Source organism: Camelus bactrianus, chromosome 23, assembly GCF_048773025.1.
Source record: "Camelus bactrianus isolate YW-2024 breed Bactrian camel chromosome 23, ASM4877302v1, whole genome shotgun sequence".
Taxonomy (NCBI): Eukaryota; Metazoa; Chordata; class Mammalia; order Artiodactyla; family Camelidae; genus Camelus; species Camelus bactrianus.
Genome location: NC_133561.1, coordinates 20397307 through 20416309, shown reverse-complemented (window position 1 = coordinate 20416309; position 19003 = coordinate 20397307). Strand labels below are relative to the sequence as shown.

Here is a 19003-nt window from a genome sequence, read left to right as displayed (position 1 = left end):
CATCTGAATCCCTGGATCCAGGCAGCATCAGTTGCCTAATTTTTAGAACATTTAACAGATGTAATTATATGGCAGCAAAAGCTACTAGGAAAGCAGAGAAATCCTCTTTTTCTCTAAGAGGAAGGCAGAGTACCATTAATGGATATAATGCAAGACGACACATTCCAAAATCTGTTCAATTAATTAACACCAGTGAGGACAATCTGGCATGTTACTGCAGCTGTTTGTAAAAAAGGAACATGTGCCTTTCTAACTGCTGATTTGTTCTAAAAAATAACTCCATTTTGTTTTATAAAAGCAAGGAGGCAAGTGGGAAGACCATCGCTAACATAATGGTCCTACTGTGGGCTTTTATGAACAAAACCTCTCCTTTAGCAGCGAGAGAGCTGCAGTGGTTTCTCACCAGCAACGCCATTCAAAGTTGCAAGAAGAAAAGATCATGTTAAATGTAATCACAGTTCTGGGTTTTGTGGCTTCTTTCATCTGCATCTTTAGGGAAATCTACATCCAGGGACCACCCAAGTGAAAACGCCGCCCTGGTGCCCAGGAGAGCCCAGGTGCTGCAGTCCACAACCGCTGAGGCCTCTCCCTGCAGCAAGAGCCCAGCCCGCGGCCTGGTGCTGAGAGCTGCGCTGGCCTGAGCCGCAGAGGACAGGCTGCTGGTGCCTACGCTTGGCCGCAGCTCACCCCGCTGAGCTTTCTCCTGATTTCTCTCTCAAGAGACCCTGAACTGCGAAGTATGATGGCAGGTCCACAGCGTCCTCAGGCCCTGACTGTGTATGTCCTGGTCAGTCACAGGTGGCGCCACAGGAAGCACGTTTCTCGACCAGCATCAGGGCAGGGCCACTCCCACTCGCAGCGCCCTGGTAGGAGCCCCACCCCCACACCCTCTGTCCCTGCCCACTCCCTTCCACTAGGTATTTATTGTATTGGGCCTACCATCTTCAGGCAGTGGGTCACAGAACAAAAAGCACTATGGATTGGTTAACTTGGTTCTTAAATACAATTAGAAAAATAGGGTTATTCAAACCTACGGAACTCTGGATGCCTTTCCTAAAGAGACGGCTTCTCAGGCACAGGCAGAGGAAAGATGGGGCTCCCAGAGATGATCGGCCCGCACCCCCCTCTTCCAGAGGGCAAAGTGACTCGCCACCTTCCAGAGCTAGCAAGGCACAGAGTCGGGACACAAAGTGGGGTCTGAGCCCAGGGCTTTTTCAACCCCATCACTCTTCCACACTGGGATTTTACTTTTAACTATTTGGAGTAAAGTATGTCCTCAGGGCTTTGCATTTACAGAGCCTACCTATCTCTATGGATTCCAGTATAACACATTTAGTTGTTCTAAAAACTACAGTTCACAAACTCCAAAAGCTCTGTTTAACAAACAGGAGTGTCTCAGAGAGGCTGTGAGCCAGAGACATGCTAGGACCTGGCCCTCCCATGCTCCCTGTGAGGAGGGGCGCCGAACACAAATTCTGGGCAGCGATCGGTGACAGCACTGTCTGGAGAGAGCTGGGCCTCCTCTGGCGCTGAAACTACCAGGCCTCACCAAAATCTCCGTCCAGTTAACATGTATTCACTGAACTCACTGAATACATACACGGGGCCAGGTACCTAATTCGGAGCTGGGGCTAGTGGTGAGTAAGACAAACCAAATCATTCTTCTCCAAGCTACTGCCTCCTCGCTGGAAAAACAGACAGTAAACAAAGAAACAAACTAATTAACCAGAAGAATATTAGCAAGTAAAGTTGTTAGTGTACAGAATTAAGGAGTGGAGGGATGGTGTCTGATGGGCTGCACTATTTTTTAAGTTAAGTGGCTAAAGAGAGCTCTCTGAGAAAGTGACATCAATCATCACTCTGAGAAAGTGACATTTAAAGAGATCTGAAGGACAATTAAGAATTCTCCATGCAATATCTAGGAAAAAGAGCATTCCAGGTGCAGAGAACGGTAAACACAAGTTCCAAAGCAGAGTGAAGCAAGGTGTGTTCAGGTGGGGTGGGAGCCCAGGGACCGTGGAGATGGGACAGGACAAGGTCAGAGAGGACGTGACTCAGATCAGACACTGCTGCATAGCCGGGGCGAGGAGTTTGGACTTAGTGTGCAGTGGACCCACTGGAAGGTTTTAAGCAGGGGAATGACGTGGGCTAATTACAAATAAGATTGTATCCAAATGATGAGGCCCTGCTCTAGGGCGGGAAGTACCCCTAGGCCAATCCAACAACTCACTGGTGTTGCCCAGAATTTCCAGCAGCTCACGCTGGGCCGGGAGACCGTGCCAAGGTTGTGCCCACTGCTCCCCCTTAGCTACCTGCCGACAACTCCACAGGCTCCTAGCATCATCTTCAACTCTCAGAGACTCTGGCTCTAGCAATGAAACCTTTTGCCCACCACTGGTGACATACCATGAGTGGCACCTCAACATACTGCCATTTCACAGCATAACCTGGGCACAGGCCCTGCGATGATTCCTGCTCCGGACTATGGCTAACACTAACTGTGGGACCGGGGAGCTCACTTCTCTCTGGGTTTTAATTTCTTCCCTTATAAAATGAAAGTTAAGAGGCTTTTAACTTCTTTTAAGTCCAAAAAAAGTGAGCATATGCACACATAATTGTATTTTTCATTTCAGTCCCTCTTGCTGTCAGGCCCCAGATTAAAGACTCTTGGCCTAGATGACTCCTCATTTGCCTTTCAAGGCTGTAATCGATTCACTACGTCCAGAGTTGGAACAGGACTTCACTGCAATCTTCCCGCTCATGGACACGCAGTGTAAATCAGCATTATCAACTAACCTGCCTTTTAAAAAGGAAAGAAAGGGGAAGAAATGTAGAAAAGGATATAAAGAAAAAAAAAAAAAACGACGAATATGATGTTATTGTGTGAGTCAAAAGATGTGCGACTTGAAGAAATCTTTTACCTATCCAAATTTGTCCCTGAAACACAATTTGATCCACATTCCTACACTACTGATGATACAGATCTTTGTCAGCATAAGAGAATGTTTATAAATTATATTTGATCACATTTGCTTTCCTTAGAGGGAAGGGTATTTATTCAAAGTGAGGGGCACACACACAGTGCACGTGGGATGCATGAATGCATCAGTTTTAACAGATACGGAATTTAATTTCTAATATCAAAAATTACTAGCAAACTACATTATGTCTTCACAGAAATGACTGCTTGAGATAAAACCAAGTAAAAAAGAGTGACAATTTAAGGTGAATTTAAAAACTACTAAGTCCACAGGAGATGAGAACTGGCAAAATTCTGAAGGTGATGCCTGAATGAGCAGTGGGGGAGTCCCTATTTCAGAATCCTTTCAGCTGTTGTCAAAACAATCTCCTGGAGACCAGCCAGAAAGGGCTAATTAGTCTATAATTCTTAAGTCTACAATTTTTCCATGTATAATTTTTTTTACTCAAAAAACTTTTCCCTTAGCTGCCTGTCTTTCCACATTGAGAATCCCCTATTCTTGAATGGAATAAGTCACTGTGGAATTTAATGTTGAAAATATCCAATTAAAAAAGCGACCGTTTTCTTCAATTATATTAGAATCCTATCAATTGCCTTCTAGATTTACTTACATTTTTCTGGTGGTGTTATTGTAATAGTCTGAGCTGTAAATTCTTCATCAAAATATCTGGTGTCTGTCTCTGATGTTACTTGAGGTTTAAAAGGAGGTACAAGCTGTAAGAAGAAAGAGTACTGTTAACATACTTCAGTGTAGGAAAAGTCTTCTCTTCGATAAAATGTGAGCAAATACTAAAGGAACAGTCCAGGAGACCAGACTGCTCATCCCTGTGTAAGGCAGATGTGGTGTCTGGCTTCCCAGTCAAGTCTCAACACAGCACTTGGTTGTTCTATATAAAAGTTGGAGGGATTATGTGAAATAGAATGAATGAAAACCAAAGAACAGGGTGGGAAGAGGATATTGAAAAGTCTGTCCTAATATTTTCTCCTAGTAACGTACATACAAAACCACACGGATGCAGACTGCTGCAACCAAATGCAGGCTCTTCCTAGTCAGCGAAAGCACAAGCTTGCTGGCTCTCCTCTACCTCTCCCGGTACCCGGCTGAACAGGTTATTATTAAACGCAGCTCAGGAACACAGTTATCCCCTAGGTCACAGAGAGTGTGCTGCCTCTGCACTTAGCAAAGGCCTGTAACTCTGCCGACCTGAGCTGGGCATTAGTGTCTGCCCCCACTGTGGAACAGGGGTTCACAGCAGCCCCTGAAGCTATGTGCAAATGTTTTGCCCATAGTTTTTATCAGTTCCTCAAAGGGAACCATGACCCAAAAGATTAACTGCTTTAGGGATGACACACTCATTTGCCTCCGGCCAGCAGCAGGCATGATGGGGGAAGGCCTTACACGCAGCTGAAGGTGACAGAAGCCAGAGCCCTGGGAATCTTTGCCTCTGCCGCCTCCACTGGCTGGGAGGGGGCTGGAGCCAGGAGGGGGCTCCTGCTGCTCAGGGCTCCAGCCTCACAGGTAGAGCCCTCAAGTTTCTTTTTAACATAGGAAGCCCAGGCCCAAGGCCTGGAGTCAGAGTACATGCTCTAATGAGTGCCATTCAGAACAAGGGAGGCTGTTTTTAGAAAAAAATTCCCATGAGGAAAACGGAACAACAGAAATTAGTATATTTTATACTAATTATATTAAACTTTACAGAAACAAATACACAACTGGCTTTAGATCAATGCATTTTCCACTCTTACCAAATTTACGCTAAATAATGAGCAAAAATTTTTAATTATTCTGTAGACAGACAGTGTTTTAAAAAACCAAGGAATGAGCAGAATTAAAAGCATGTTTTCAAAATAAAGGACCACATTTCCGTTTATGGCACATGTTAGAAAGCATTTTAAACTTACTTATTTTTAACATTTTTTTTTTCTCTATGCCCCCAACACACAGCTATCCTAGTCTCTATTACTAGCAATACTCTTTCGGGGACTGACTAAATTCAGGTTCCCCTGATCAGCTGTAATGGCTGCTAAGGTGCCAGAACTTGTTTCCGGCTGCTCTGAGGATGACTGGACACAAACAAGCAGTTCACTTCACTGACGGGAATCGCCCCTCTTTCACTCAGACACAAGTGCATTCTCACATTGCTTTATTTTTTCCTGAAAAGACTTTTCAACATCTGACACATACACACACACATCACCATTACACCTTCTTCCCAATAAAACAAGTTACACGAGGGCAAGGACTTCTAAAGTTCCTCACCAGCACCACAGACGTGCACACGAGCACACCAGAGATGACAGAGCCTGGGGAATTTTTGGTCTTCCTTGTAGAAAACTGAGGGATAACTGCCTCTACCTGGCAGGCACCTGGGAGACAGGGATTCTGTTTGTGACTTTCCTTCTGATTCACTAGTCTACAAATGTTCAAAAAATAGGTCTTATATTCTTCCAATCAAATATTAACCACAAGAAATTCTTCAAGCAGAAATGGCTTCTTCTGGGCATGTGGAGTAGGCTTTTTGCTTACCTCTGCCCACCTGCTTCCTTCTAATGGCAAAAACTTAAATCTTCTTTTAAGTTTGGGGAAAGCTGTTATTCTTTTAGATGACAGAGAGAATGGTCACTTGAAACTTAAGAAAAACTTAACAGATCTTTAAACAGTTCTCAAAAGATTACAGGGACCTTAAACTAGTTTCTGTAAATCTCACGGTACTGCACTCACCTGACGTCCTCTCTCAAATAGCTGCCTTCCCCATCACTTTCTGTCCTCACACTGCCTTATCTTTTCTTCAAAAGACTTTTCAACATCTGACACACACACTCTTATACACACACACACAAATCTATTTATTTTCATCACCATTGTACCTCCTTTCCCCAAAAATGTAAGTTCCACGAGGGCAAGTACTTTTAAAGAACAGTTGTACTGAGGTGTGGCTGACACACAGTGAACTGCACATGTATCTTACAAGAGCGTACAACTGGATAAGCTTTGACGTATGTACACACACATGAAACTAGCACCGCCGTCAAGGTGGGGAACACCTCCACCACTTGTAAACGTTTTCTATAACCCTGAGTACCCTGTCCTCTCTCCCAGCCCCCCGCAGGCAATGGCTAACATGCTTTCTGCTACAAATGACTTGTTGTTGCATTTTCTAGACTTTTATGTAATTGGAACTGTTTAGTATACATTTTTTGTCTAGTTTCTTTCACTTACGATGATTATCGTGACATTTATCCACGTCACTGAATGTATCCATTTTACTCATCCATTCTACTACTGGGTAGATTCCATCACACAGATGTACCACAATTTGTATAATCACCTGTTGATGGATTCTGGGTTGCTTCTAGTTTGGGGCTGTAACAAATGAGGCTGCTAGTAATCTTTATGCCCAAATTCTTACATAGAAAAATATTTAACTAATTTATTTATACAAAGGGTAGAATGGCTGGGTCATATGGCAGATGTACATTTAACTGTTTAACAAACTGCCAAACTGTTCCCCAAAGCAGTTGCATCACTGTGCATTACCAACAGTACAGAAGAGTTCTAGTTACTGCAAAACTTTGCAATGTTGGCTTGGTCAGTCTTTCCAATGTTAGATATTTCTAGTATTTATGGTGGCATTTTGCTATGGTTTTAATTTATATTTCTCCAATGAACAATGATCTTTTTCATGAGTTTACTTCTTCTTTGACAAAAGGTCTCTTCAAATATTTGCCCATTTTTTCTTCCCATTAGGTTTAGAGAGCTCTTTATACCCTTTGCATGCATGTACTTTGTCAAATTTGCAATTTGCAAATATTCTTCCAGTTTGTAGCTATTCCCTTCATTTTCTTAACAGTGTCTTTTGAAGAACAGACATTCTCAATTTTGACAAAGTCTGATTTATCAATTTCTCTCTATTGATCATGCTTTGCCTTTATCAAAGAAATCTCTAAGTAACCTAATACCACAATGATTTTCTCCTGTATTTTCTTCTAGAAGGCTTTGCATTTAGGTCCACAATCCATTTTGAGTTAATTTTATATATGTTGCAAAATCTTTTTTTTAAAAATATGCATGTCCAGTTGTTTCAGCACCACTGCTGAACTATCTCTGCACTTCTATTGAAAGTCAATTAACTACACATATGTGAGTCTATTTCCAAATCACCTACTGTGTTGCATTGATCTCTTTGCCTCCCTTAATGGTAAATAAAAATCTGTGACGTCTGTAACAATCTGTTTTGATTACTGTGACTTGACAATTCTTGAAGTCAGTAGGTAGGTCCTACAATTTCATTTTTTGCCAAGTTATTCTAGCTCTTTCAAGTCTTCTGTATTTCATACGAATTTTAGAATCAACCTAACAATTTCTACAAAATAGCCTACTGGGATCTTGATTAGAGTTGTGTTGAATTTCTGTATCAATTTTCAGAGAACTTACATCTTAAAAATACTGAGTCTTCTAAATCATGAACACAGTATATCTCTCCATTGCTTTAGGTTGTCTTTTAACTTCTCTCAATAATGTTTTTTTAGTTTTCAGTATAAAGGCCTTTCAAATATTCTGTCAAAAGTATCCCTAAGTACTTTACATTTCTGTTACTATCATACATATTTTTATTACTTTCCACTTTACACTGTTGCTGCTGTATAAAATTAAAGTTCTTTTTGTAACCTGCTTCTATATATTTATCTTGTATCAAGCAAACCTATGGATTAAACTTCAGTATCTTTTTTGTATATTCCATATGATTTTCTACATATGTCATCATGTTGTCCATGAATAGACAGATTTATTTTTTTCTCTCCAAAATATGTGCATTTTATTTCTTTTTTTTTGCCTTACTGCACTGGCCAGAACTTCCAGTACAATGTTGAATAGAGTGAACATCTTTGCCTTGCGAAACCATTCAGCCTTTCTCCATTAAGATATTGAACAGTTTTTCCCCAGATATTCTTTATCAGCTTAAAAAAGTTTCCTATTCTAGGTTTACTAGAAGTATTTTTGTTTGATTGCTTTTGCTTATATCAGAAAAGGATGTTGAGTTTTTCTTGAATGCGTCTTTTCCTGCATCCATTGCGATAATCACGTATCATATGATAAATTATAATGATTACTTTAATTTTAAGCCAACCTTGTATTCCTGGAATAAACCCCACGTGGTAATGATGTGCTATTTTTAAAAATCTTTTCTTGATTTTACTAAAATTATATTAACTATTTTTTACATACACGCTCATTGAATAAATTTGTTTATAGTTTTTTTAAACTATCTTTGCCTTTTCTGGCATCAGGTTAAGCTAGCTTCACAGACTGAATTGGGAAATATTCCCTCATCTTCAATTTTCTGAAAGAATTTGGATAGAACTGAAACTATATCTTGCTTAGATGTTCAGCAGAATTCAGTGAAGCCATATGGATCTGGAATTTACCTTGTGAGGATTTTATTTAGAAATATAATTTCTTTAACACATAAGGTTATTTATGATATTTATTTCTTCTGGCAATTTGTGTCTTTCAAGGAATTTGTCCATTTCAGCAAAATTGTTGAATTTGACTATTTTTTTCAAAATATTTCCTTAAGATCCATTTAATAACCACAAAATCTGTAGCAAAGTCACCCCTCTCAGTCATGATACTAATAATTTGTCTTCTTGTTTTTCTGTTCAGTTTGATTAGAAATTAATCTTGATTGCTTGAAAGCTTTTCCTTTCATCAATTTTATCTGCTGCTTTTCTGTTTTCTACTTCATTGACTGTTGTTCCAAACTTCATTATTTCCTTTCTTCTGCTTACATTGGGTTTAATTTGTTCTTTTTCTAATTCTTTTTCTTAAGATGGAAGATAAGATCACTGATCTTAGACCCTCTTTTTTGGTACCTTTCCCTTTAACTATTTTGTTAGTTGTATCCCATACCTAAACATATTTTGTTTCCATTTTCAGTCAGTTCAAAATACTTCCTAGTTTCCCTTTTGACTTCTTCTTTGATCCATGGATTATCTTAAGTTGTATTTAGTTCCCAAATACTTGGAGACTTTCCATGTATCTTTCTGTTTTGATTTCTAATTTCATTCTCTTTCATTCAAAGAGAACATGCTGTAAGTTATATGGATCCTTTTAGATTTATAGAGTTGTTTTGCCCAAATCTGGTATATAATGGTAAATGTTCTATGTGACCTTGAAAAGAATGAGTGTTCTGTTGTTGGGTGTTGTTCTATGAAGGTCAATTAGATTAAGCTGGTTGACAGTACTGCTACAGTCTTCTACAACCTTAATGTTTTCCCCTCTACTTCTAATAATTATTTGAAGATAGTACTGCAATGTTCAACTACAGTCTATTTTTCCCTGCAGTTCTATTAGTTTTGGCTTACGTTTTGTTATTAGATACAAAATGATTAAGACTGTCATGCCCTCTTGATGAATGGATCCCTTTTTTACGGTGAAATGATCCTCCTCATCAGTGTAATGTTACTTGCTTTGAAATCTCCTGGTGATGCCAAACTACAATTTAAGAGCCAAACACTGATGAGGAAATCTTTGTAGCATATTCTACTCTCCTAATAGGACTGAAGAAAGTCCATGCTTTGCCTCTTTGTTAAGTGAGCAGTGCTCCACTGGTGCTCCACAGTGTCTCTTAAAGAAGTGTTTCTTTCTGTCGTATTCTGTTGCTGCTGTTGGTGGAGTCCTCCTTGGACAGGATGTATCAAAGGACTATTTGGTTGTGGCTTATAACTTTGTACATCAAAGAAAACCTCTGTTCATGTATTATTTCTTGGAGACATAACAAGATCTTGGTATTTTTCAGACTTCTTTTTCAAATTCTTTTATAATATACTTACATGATAAATTTCATAGCTCATAAGTACATAGCTCCTAAGGGGCTATATATGGATACAACTCATAAAGATTATCATCAGTGTTATAAAGTGGATGCATAATTGTCTACATGTAGTTAATAAACGCTGAGCACATTTAAAAATGGTCACATGATTCTCATAAGGTTTGAGAAGGAGTCAGCGCTTTCTTTATACATGGTAGAAACTCAAGAGATGTAAACTTAACATAGTGCAACTATTTTAAACACCTAGTTTTAAGAAATGCTTAGAAAATCACTCCACTCCCTGTTATCATAACATAATACAAAATGAAGTACTTGTCTTACCTTCTCATAACTGATATGAGAGCATTTTACCTTTACTTTAGGGATTACTAGAGAAGAATATTTGGCACAAAACAGACACTACATAAATGTTGCTCACTGATATATGTTTTAGAGAAAAAGATGGAAAACTGGAACAAATTGAAATAAAGGACTAATCACAAAAAATGACTACATAAAAATTCTAAGCAAATGCTGAATTAAATAAAATTCATAATAAAATTTTTATATGAGCATTCCAAAATCAAAAAATCAAAATCAATGACTGTACTAACAATATCTGAAGTAGTAAAGATCAAATAAACAAAAATTTGAAAGACACAATAACTTCCTGTTTCTGAACTTAAGTAAAAATTGTAGTATTAAAAAGAAATACTAACCAGACAAAACAGTTATATAATTTTTAGTATCCATTTAGTGGGTCTTGAAGTTCTATATCAAGTAACAGAGAAGTTCCAAATAAGGCAAATAAATGCATTGCTTTGTTAAGTATTAAAACTAAGTTGTTTTCAATTCCTCTTAAAATAAGGACTTATATAAATAAATATCAAGAGTTCCCTGTAAAATGAAAGGCACAAATTTTTAAAATTATGATTGTTTTGCTAGCTAATTTTCCTGAAATATAACGTAACATTAATGTCTTTACTTTCTCTGAATTAAGGAAATGAAGAGAAGCAAACTAACAAATTATTGTGATAAAGTAGGAGAAAAATTAATTGATCATATTGAATAAAATTTCAAAATGCATTTAGGGAGTCAAAATTATCAATACAATTTTGTGGTAAGAAGTTTAATATTCAATTAAATGACAGTAAAAGTGAAAAATATCATTACATCATTAAATTTTATTCAGTTAAATTTTCTTGCTGTAAATTCATTTTAGCCAAAATAAATAAACACGATGCCACAAAGGTAACTTACCTTTTTATCATATACATCTTGCCAGTTTACTCCAGAAAAGAAACTGTGTCTCATAATTTCTTTTGCATCATCTGGTCCTCCACCAAGGCTGAAAGAAAGGAAATAAAATTAAATGAGTATAAAACACTTACATAAGCCTAACGCACAACAAAAAAGCTTTTGTGAAATGTCACTTTCTGTGTGTAAATAGTTCTTGTGATAAAATAGCTATAAAAATAAGCTTTTGCTGTAAGATCTAATTTCCCTTTTATGCTATTAGTAAGAACTAGCTTCAGAATGCTTCAGGTATTTGAAAAGAGCACAGGCTTTGAAGATCAACCTGAAACAGGCAACCAGCTCTGGAATTTATGAGATGTATGACAGTGAAAAAGTTGCTTAATCTCAGTTTTCTCATCTGTAGAGTGGGGATAATACTAATAGCCTGGTGGATTACTGCAAGGGTTAGAAATCACGCAAGTAAGTACCTAACACAGCAAATGGTAGCTGCTGTCAATTCTATAAACCAAATTTATTTCAGAATAACTCTAGTCAAAATGCACTCTTGTTAACATAAATTTTGAAAAGACTAGACAATTGGTTAGAAAAAACAATTTGTAGAGCATTGCTAACAGATAGAAACTCATGGACTATTTTCATATCTCAAATGAACTTCTCTAGAAATGATATAATTAATCTATGAAATATCGTTGCAATGTAATTTTCTATGCAAGTTTCAATATAAATTAAAAATTTAAAAATATCTCCCATCCCATCTTTGAAGGTACTCTTATTCAACTGATACGTGACACAATATGAAATTCAGGTACTTTCTGGCTTCCTCAATTTCAGATAGTGCATACTAGTCACTATGAAGAAAGAATGAAAGAAACAGAAAAAAACAGAAAAGGAAGTAAGGTAAGAGGGAAAGGGAAAAGAGAGAAGAAAAAGAAAGGACAGGGAAAGAATGAGGAAAAGAAAGTAAAGGAAATCTATTTAAATCTGAATTTGATATAGCAAATTACACTTGATCTTACTCATGGCTAGGAATGATGTGTGCTGATAATTGCTTAACCAGCTCCCTGGTGGAAATTATGCATACACAATATATATGTATATTACATACTTATTAATTTTACTGATACAAAATGTGAAGCACAAAATTTATAAAGAGTAATAAAATATACAACGTTGTTTGTTGTAAATTAACTATTGATATTTACAGAAAACTTTTGTTGATTTTTGCTGAGCTCCAAAGCCACCAGCTGACTGATGAGTGGCTCTGACATGAACACTAGCTCTATTTTGTTCACAGTAAAGACTAAGATGAAGGCGATGCAACAGACATATTTCAGAATTTCACTTGTCAGTTATGTGAGTAACTTCTTTACTGAATGGTTAATAGCTTAGGAAGAATGGAAGAATAGTTCCTCATTTTTGTGCTATTCATAATGTAATGGATACAGATACAACAAACTTTAAAATTTAGACTGTATTATTAACATTTCCCTATTACTTTCTTAAGTCTAAACAATCAACAGAGCAAATAATTGAAGCCCTGACTTACAGTGTTTGACAATTTTGGTGATGTAAATACTCCCACCACGGCCAGTTTCAAGTTATCAACATGTCACTCAACAAAGAAGTAAGAGATGTGCAGAGGCAAAACATTATATAGTATTTCTACCCTCAAAATATTTAAGCAAAATAATAGTAGTAATAGAGATAATAGTAAACGTAGCATTATTAAAGAGTGATGAGTTTTGAGTACTTTTTACCTTTGATTTTAATGTTCTTGATTTAACTGTAAGTTTATATAATTTAATTTTTAATAATGACTGTATTAAACAACCAGCTCACAAAATTCTTGAAATTTAACAACTGGCTTTTATAAGCTTGTACATGCCAACTCCCAGCACACCAACAGATAGGAAGAAAAACAAATAGGTCATAGAAAACAAACAATTATACAATTCTAATGAATATTGCTTATTACTGGGTGTAAGGAATACATGACTGGGAAGAATCCAGGATCCTCTGACACGCTGTCAACGGAAAATAAAACAAGTAGCTGACACCTTAATTATCTGCAGTGATGATCCATGGTTCCTATCCCAGATCCACAGAGTAAGTCACAGCCCTGATAGGGAACTCTTAGATTGGGTCAGATCATAACAGCCATGTTCACATTTGAAAGTTTTAGACTGGCAACTCCATATCTAGTTAACATTCAGCACTGGACTCCCTGGCCTCACTCTTTTTCATTCTATTTCAAGTTGTGTATGTCTCTCCCCTGGTAGAATGCAAATTCTTTTGAGGGGAGAGATCAGTACTGGATTATCCAAAAAGCATTTTAAGCTTGTGCTTAGGGAGCCAGAAAAGCAGAAACACCAAAACACATGTTTCTGAAAAGAATTATTTAACATTTCAAAGTATGCATCAAAGTAGTATGCATGAGGAAAAAAAAAAACAGACGTTCATTGTATTTTCTTTCACTTATGTTATTGTTTATTTCAATATTGTTTTCATTTTGAATTATATATGAGATGGTGGGTGAGGTGGGATTTGGAGTGGAGTATCTTAATTATTTTGTAAATAAAAGGTTTTAATCCAACTTTGGTTATTCATTTTCATGTCACTCCTCAGTTCTCTAGCAATAGTTTGGCTTTGGACACAGCCAGCATTTAATCTCTATTTGTCAAATATATATAAAACTAAAGTATCAGCCATGAATACTACACAAAGTCTAAGAATATAATCTTAGACTGCCATTTTAGAAGTTGGGAGAGATTCTTTAACACAAGCTTCCTCAAAGTGTGAAACTGTCAAAAATTTCAATGTCAGTGACTCCCTAATATACAACTTAAGACTTCAAAATAATATCAAAATAAGATTTGCACTAAGATATTTTTGTCTAAGAATACCAAACTCTCAGATCAGAAAGCCAGACTAAATCCTCAGCTACTATGGATTCTTCATTATTAGAAACATCACAGAATTCATATTTTCCTTGTGTTACTGAATGCAACGAGAGGTCACGCTTTTCCTACAAATCTTGCATAGGAGGATAAAGGAGATAGTAACAGAGTAATCATAAAGTAATAAAGAATAAGAAGTAAAAGCTAGATGACAGCTGACTCTTTGATAGAACTGATAGCAATTCAGTAAAGAATATCAGAAAAATTCAGGCAAGTATTTAAAATAGTTGAATAGGAATAATAAAGAGGTATACTATAGTGCTATCTTTGATTATGTTTCCAAAGACTTTTCAGGATCCTTTGTTGGCTCTTTCTCTTCTTTCTACCTCTTAAATTTCGACATTTCCCAAGCATCTGTCCTAGGCTGCCTTCTCTTTATATTCTACTCTTCCCACTATTCTCATAGCTCCAGCTACCTTCTAGGTATCTACAGACCCAAATCCATATATTCAGTCACTGTGTTTCTATTAAGCACCAGCAGTATTTTCAGCTTCCTGCTTGAAATATCCATCTAGGTTTTCTATAGAAACCTCAGACTCGGCATAGCCAAAGCTAGAATCCACATCCACACCATCAAGCCTCCCCCTTTGCCTGTACTTCTTCTCTGTTAATAATACTCCATTCTCCAAACTAGGCATCCAAGCTGGAAACCTCAGAGACATCTCTGACTCCTTTCACTTCCTCACCCTTTCTCTTTAATCATTCACAAAGTTCTATTCAGTGCCCTTGGCCACTGCTCAGGAAGGACCATATCCTTTATCTGGACAATTCCACATGCATTCTTAATTATTCTGCCTACCTGTCCCTGGCCCTTCCTTGTTCTAATCCTTCCATGACAAAGATGCCAGAGTTATCTTTTCATAATACAAATCTGATTATACCATCCCTTACTTTTAACAATTCAGTGGCTTCTCATTCCCTTCTGAATAAAGATTAAATAAGAAACATACAGTCCTTACAATCTCACATACGAGCTTCATCTCCCAGTGTTACCCAACTCATATTCTACACTTCAGTTGCTAAACTCCTCAAATGTCATGTTCATTTGCAATTCTAGGTGTTCTTTACATGTAAAATTCTCTGCATGAACATCACCGCAAATTCCAACTCCTTCATGAGGCAGCTCATGTTTTCCAATCCCCTAGACAGAGCTAATCATTTCAATAGCATTTGTATGCAGTTTAACCTGAGCATCTGTGAATGTATGTTTTGTAACCCACATTATTCTATGAAAATTCAGAGCAGAGATTATTCATCTTATTCATCCTTGCATTCCCAATATTTTAATGCAGCAGTGGAGGGGCATGACATAACCACCTTACAAGGAAACAGTAAATAAAAAGATCACGTCTTCTCTTTAGACAATTGCAACTTCTGGGTTGACAAAACTTTTAAGAGTTGTCCTACATACCAGGCCACTAACATGCTGGAAATATACTTCATGTTTATTCAACAATTATTAAATACCTACTATGTGCTATCTCTAGGGGGGTTGGGGGAGGTAAAGGGTGGGAAATGACAGTTAAAAATGAATGAGACATGGCATGAAAACCCCAAGTACAATTTTGTTCTACCAGCCACCTACAGAGGGGGCCACAAAGGAAAGGGTTGTCAAAGTTAACTGGAGGAGTCAGAAGTGGAAGGGTTAAAAACTGTCTGCCCTTGAAATCTAAGGCAAATATTAGATCCAAAAGTCAAGCAGATAAAATGGGAATTCTGGTTCTGTTTGAAGATTATCTCTAGCCAAGTACCACTTGTTAAAATAATTGTGAAATAATCACATCAAATGACACACATTTCAAAACCTGAACTAAGAAGTGGTACATTGAAAAGAAAATACAAGAGAAATACCAACTAGGCATGTGAAAACGTGACTTCTATTCTTGTTCCATCTGAATTTTCTGTGAGAACGAGGATAAGTCACTTAACCCTCCCTGGGCTTCATTTTCCCCTCAATCAAATGGAAATGCAAATATCTATCCTGTCTACTCCACAGGCTACTGAAAAAGTAAGGGAAACAAGAGATGTGCAAATGCTCTGAAAAAGAAAACAAAATCACTTCTATTTTATAAGGTAAGATCTCAGTTTCTAAGATTATGAAACACATTTTTAATGGTTCTTCACAAAGCAAAAAGCTGGTACTTCTTTTATTATGTTCATTTATTTCTGCCAAAGATAAAATCATGTTACTCATAAATTTAAAAGCTAGAAGTGTGTGATGGAAACCATCTCCTAAGGTAGACAAAGCCCACATTGTAGGATTCACTTATTCCTTCACTTATTAATTTGGTCTGACAACAAATACATATTGAGCATCAACCATAAATAGAACATTAAAAAATTATGTAAGGTGTTAACAAAAGATTAAACAATACATGAAATGGTCTATCTTTAAGATGCTTAGGATTTAAGAGATTTTCAGAGAAATACTGATATGCATATATATCTAGATGGAAGGATGGAGATATACATGTATACACAAACACATATATTAAGGGATGTTTTAAAATTGACAGTCATTTCATGCATGACTTATAAAATGTATGTGTACATAACTATATAAACATGAGCAAAGAATATAGCTCATTAAGCAAAGAGCTGCAGGATTCTTCAGGTCACAGTTCTAGCTACAAAAGTGTGTGAAGAGTTTTTTGCCATTAATCCTTTCAGCCAGGCATGGAAAAGAATTATCTCCAAACGACAAACAAAAAAGGTAGTTAGGTATGTTAACGTTGATCAGCTGGTGTGGGAGGACAGTACAGAGACGGTCCTATTCTTTCCATATTGTAAATCAGTAGAAATATAAGAGCCCAGAGTGAAAGGCAAAAAAGGGATCTTTCTATCCTCACAATGCTAATAAGCACCATGGCAATTAAGAAACTGTGCATAATATTCCCCAAATCCTTATTTGGTAAAATCTGTATAAAACTTCCAAGTTGGGAATGAATTGATGAAAATTTTTAAATGCTCCATATTATGCAGTTAAAAATAAGTCAGTGTCTCATGGGAAGATGTCTATACCAAATACATTGCTTCTTGGAGTTAGTTATATTTGAATTAATTTCCACATCACACTTTCTAACCATATTCATCAGTAACTCACTGCATGTTATTTGTGGCTTACCGTTTATTTGGATCCTTTATCAAGAGCCCTGAAAGCAATGATTTTGCATCTGAAGAGAGTGTTCGAGGAAATTTAATGTCTTCCATTAGAATTAGTTCAAAAAGTTTCTCATGATCCTGGTTGTAGAAGGGCAACCGCCCACACATCATTTCATACATAACAACCCCAAGGCCCCACCAATCCACGGCTCGGCCATAGTCATTATCTTCTAACACCTAAAAGTGAAACCAGCAAAAGATTAATTATTACACGTTATCTTTTACAGCATTATTCCTAAAACATAAGATTTTTATCTAAAAGTGAATCCCAACTTTCAAAGCCTAGGTAGGCTATCCTGAGATCTTGACATTCAAACTATGAAGCTACCTACAAAAGATACAAATCACACCAAATATGTGAAATGTTCAATATATATCCTGAAATGATTGGGTACAAGAAAAGGTCATGCAATAGATTCTAAACAAATGAGTATAAGTGAATCCTAAAGATCAAATGAAGACCATGTGCATATTTGCACATTTTCTTTTAGGCCTACTTAATTTTTCATTCTGGTTCCACTAACACTTTAAGTAACAACTTAGAGCTGAACTGTGCTGATTACAGAACATATAATGTGTCTAACACATTCTTGCACTGAGAAGAACTAATACAAATCAAACACTGAAACAAACACTGGTACAAATGCAATGTACCAGAGGAGAGTCCAGGGCATGACAACCATGAAAATAAATATGAAACTTTTGGAGCCCCTACATGCTTAAACTCTTTCAGGAAATATTTAGTCAACAAAGTGAATATAAAGATCTATTGTTTGGGTTGGAATAAACTTTAGTATCCAAAGCTTTAGTATCTCACAACAAAAATTTCTATTAAACACAAACAATAAAAATCGTGGACTCCATATCTGTTTGGTATTTGTCCTTAAACTTATTTCCCAAAACATATTACATGCAAAATAAATTTAGTAAGAAATAATATATGAGTATCAGTTAGGCTATGCTAGAGCAACCTGTTCAAACTGAAATATGATAAACCCATTTGTTCTAGGAAAAATTTGATTTTACCTAGATATGTTCCTCATCCAATGGAATTTTCTTTATATATTTGGGTCTTTCAATATTTTATTGTAAGTTACTGTATTTGAATAATCTTAAAGCTTACTTTATCTAATCCTTTTAGCTTTGGGATAAACACATCAAGAAAACCATACACTGGAAACTTATCAATTAAAAAATCTTATAATTGATTATATGAGAGAGAATTTCATAAAGAACAAAGTAGTATTCTAAACTTTCTTAGTTAATTAAATGAATACATTGCTGAAGATTACGGCCATGTGACTTTTACTTAAAATTTACCGATAATTTCATAGTATCACACATGATAATTTTCACAGCTCCACTATGATTACTATACACACTTTGAAAGGCACTTTGGTAGACAGGATATATCTAAAAATGGAGAATATAATTTCAAAAAAACCCACAAAAACTACGTTACCTAAAGATATATTCATAGTGTTTTAAAACGGTACAAAAAGATTTTTTTCTTCCATTACTGAGACACAGTTGACATAAAGCACGATATAAGTTTAAGGTATACAGCATAATGATTTAACTTACATATGTCATGACTACCACAATAACTTTAATGAATATTCATCATCTCATAAAGAAACAAAATTAAAGAAATAGAAAAAATATTTATCCCTTGTGATGAGAACTCTTAAGGTTTGCTCTCTTAACAACTTTCATATATAACACACAACAGTGTTAATCATATTTAACATGTATGTTACATCCCTAGTACTAATTCAATTGTATCATTGTTTTGTGGCTAAAGACAACTAGAAATTGCATTAGCAAGATAT

At 36.4% G+C, this 19003-nt stretch overlaps 1 protein-coding gene across 7 annotated transcripts in view; it reads right to left on the bottom strand.

Annotated features, from left to right (window-relative positions):
- AKT3 (AKT serine/threonine kinase 3) overlaps positions 1-19003 on the bottom strand; it is a 207801-nt gene that overhangs the window by 5889 nt on the left and 182909 nt on the right. For all 7 annotated transcript variants that reach the window (XM_074351770.1, XM_074351769.1, XM_045509444.2 and 4 more), the window contains 3 exons: positions 17134-17348; positions 11056-11143; positions 3592-3694 (listed from right to left, as the gene is read on the bottom strand). In XM_074351770.1, coding sequence (XP_074207871.1) covers positions 3592-3694; positions 11056-11143; positions 17134-17348 — 406 coding nt within the window. The remainder of the gene's footprint in view (positions 1-3591; positions 3695-11055; positions 11144-17133; positions 17349-19003) is intronic.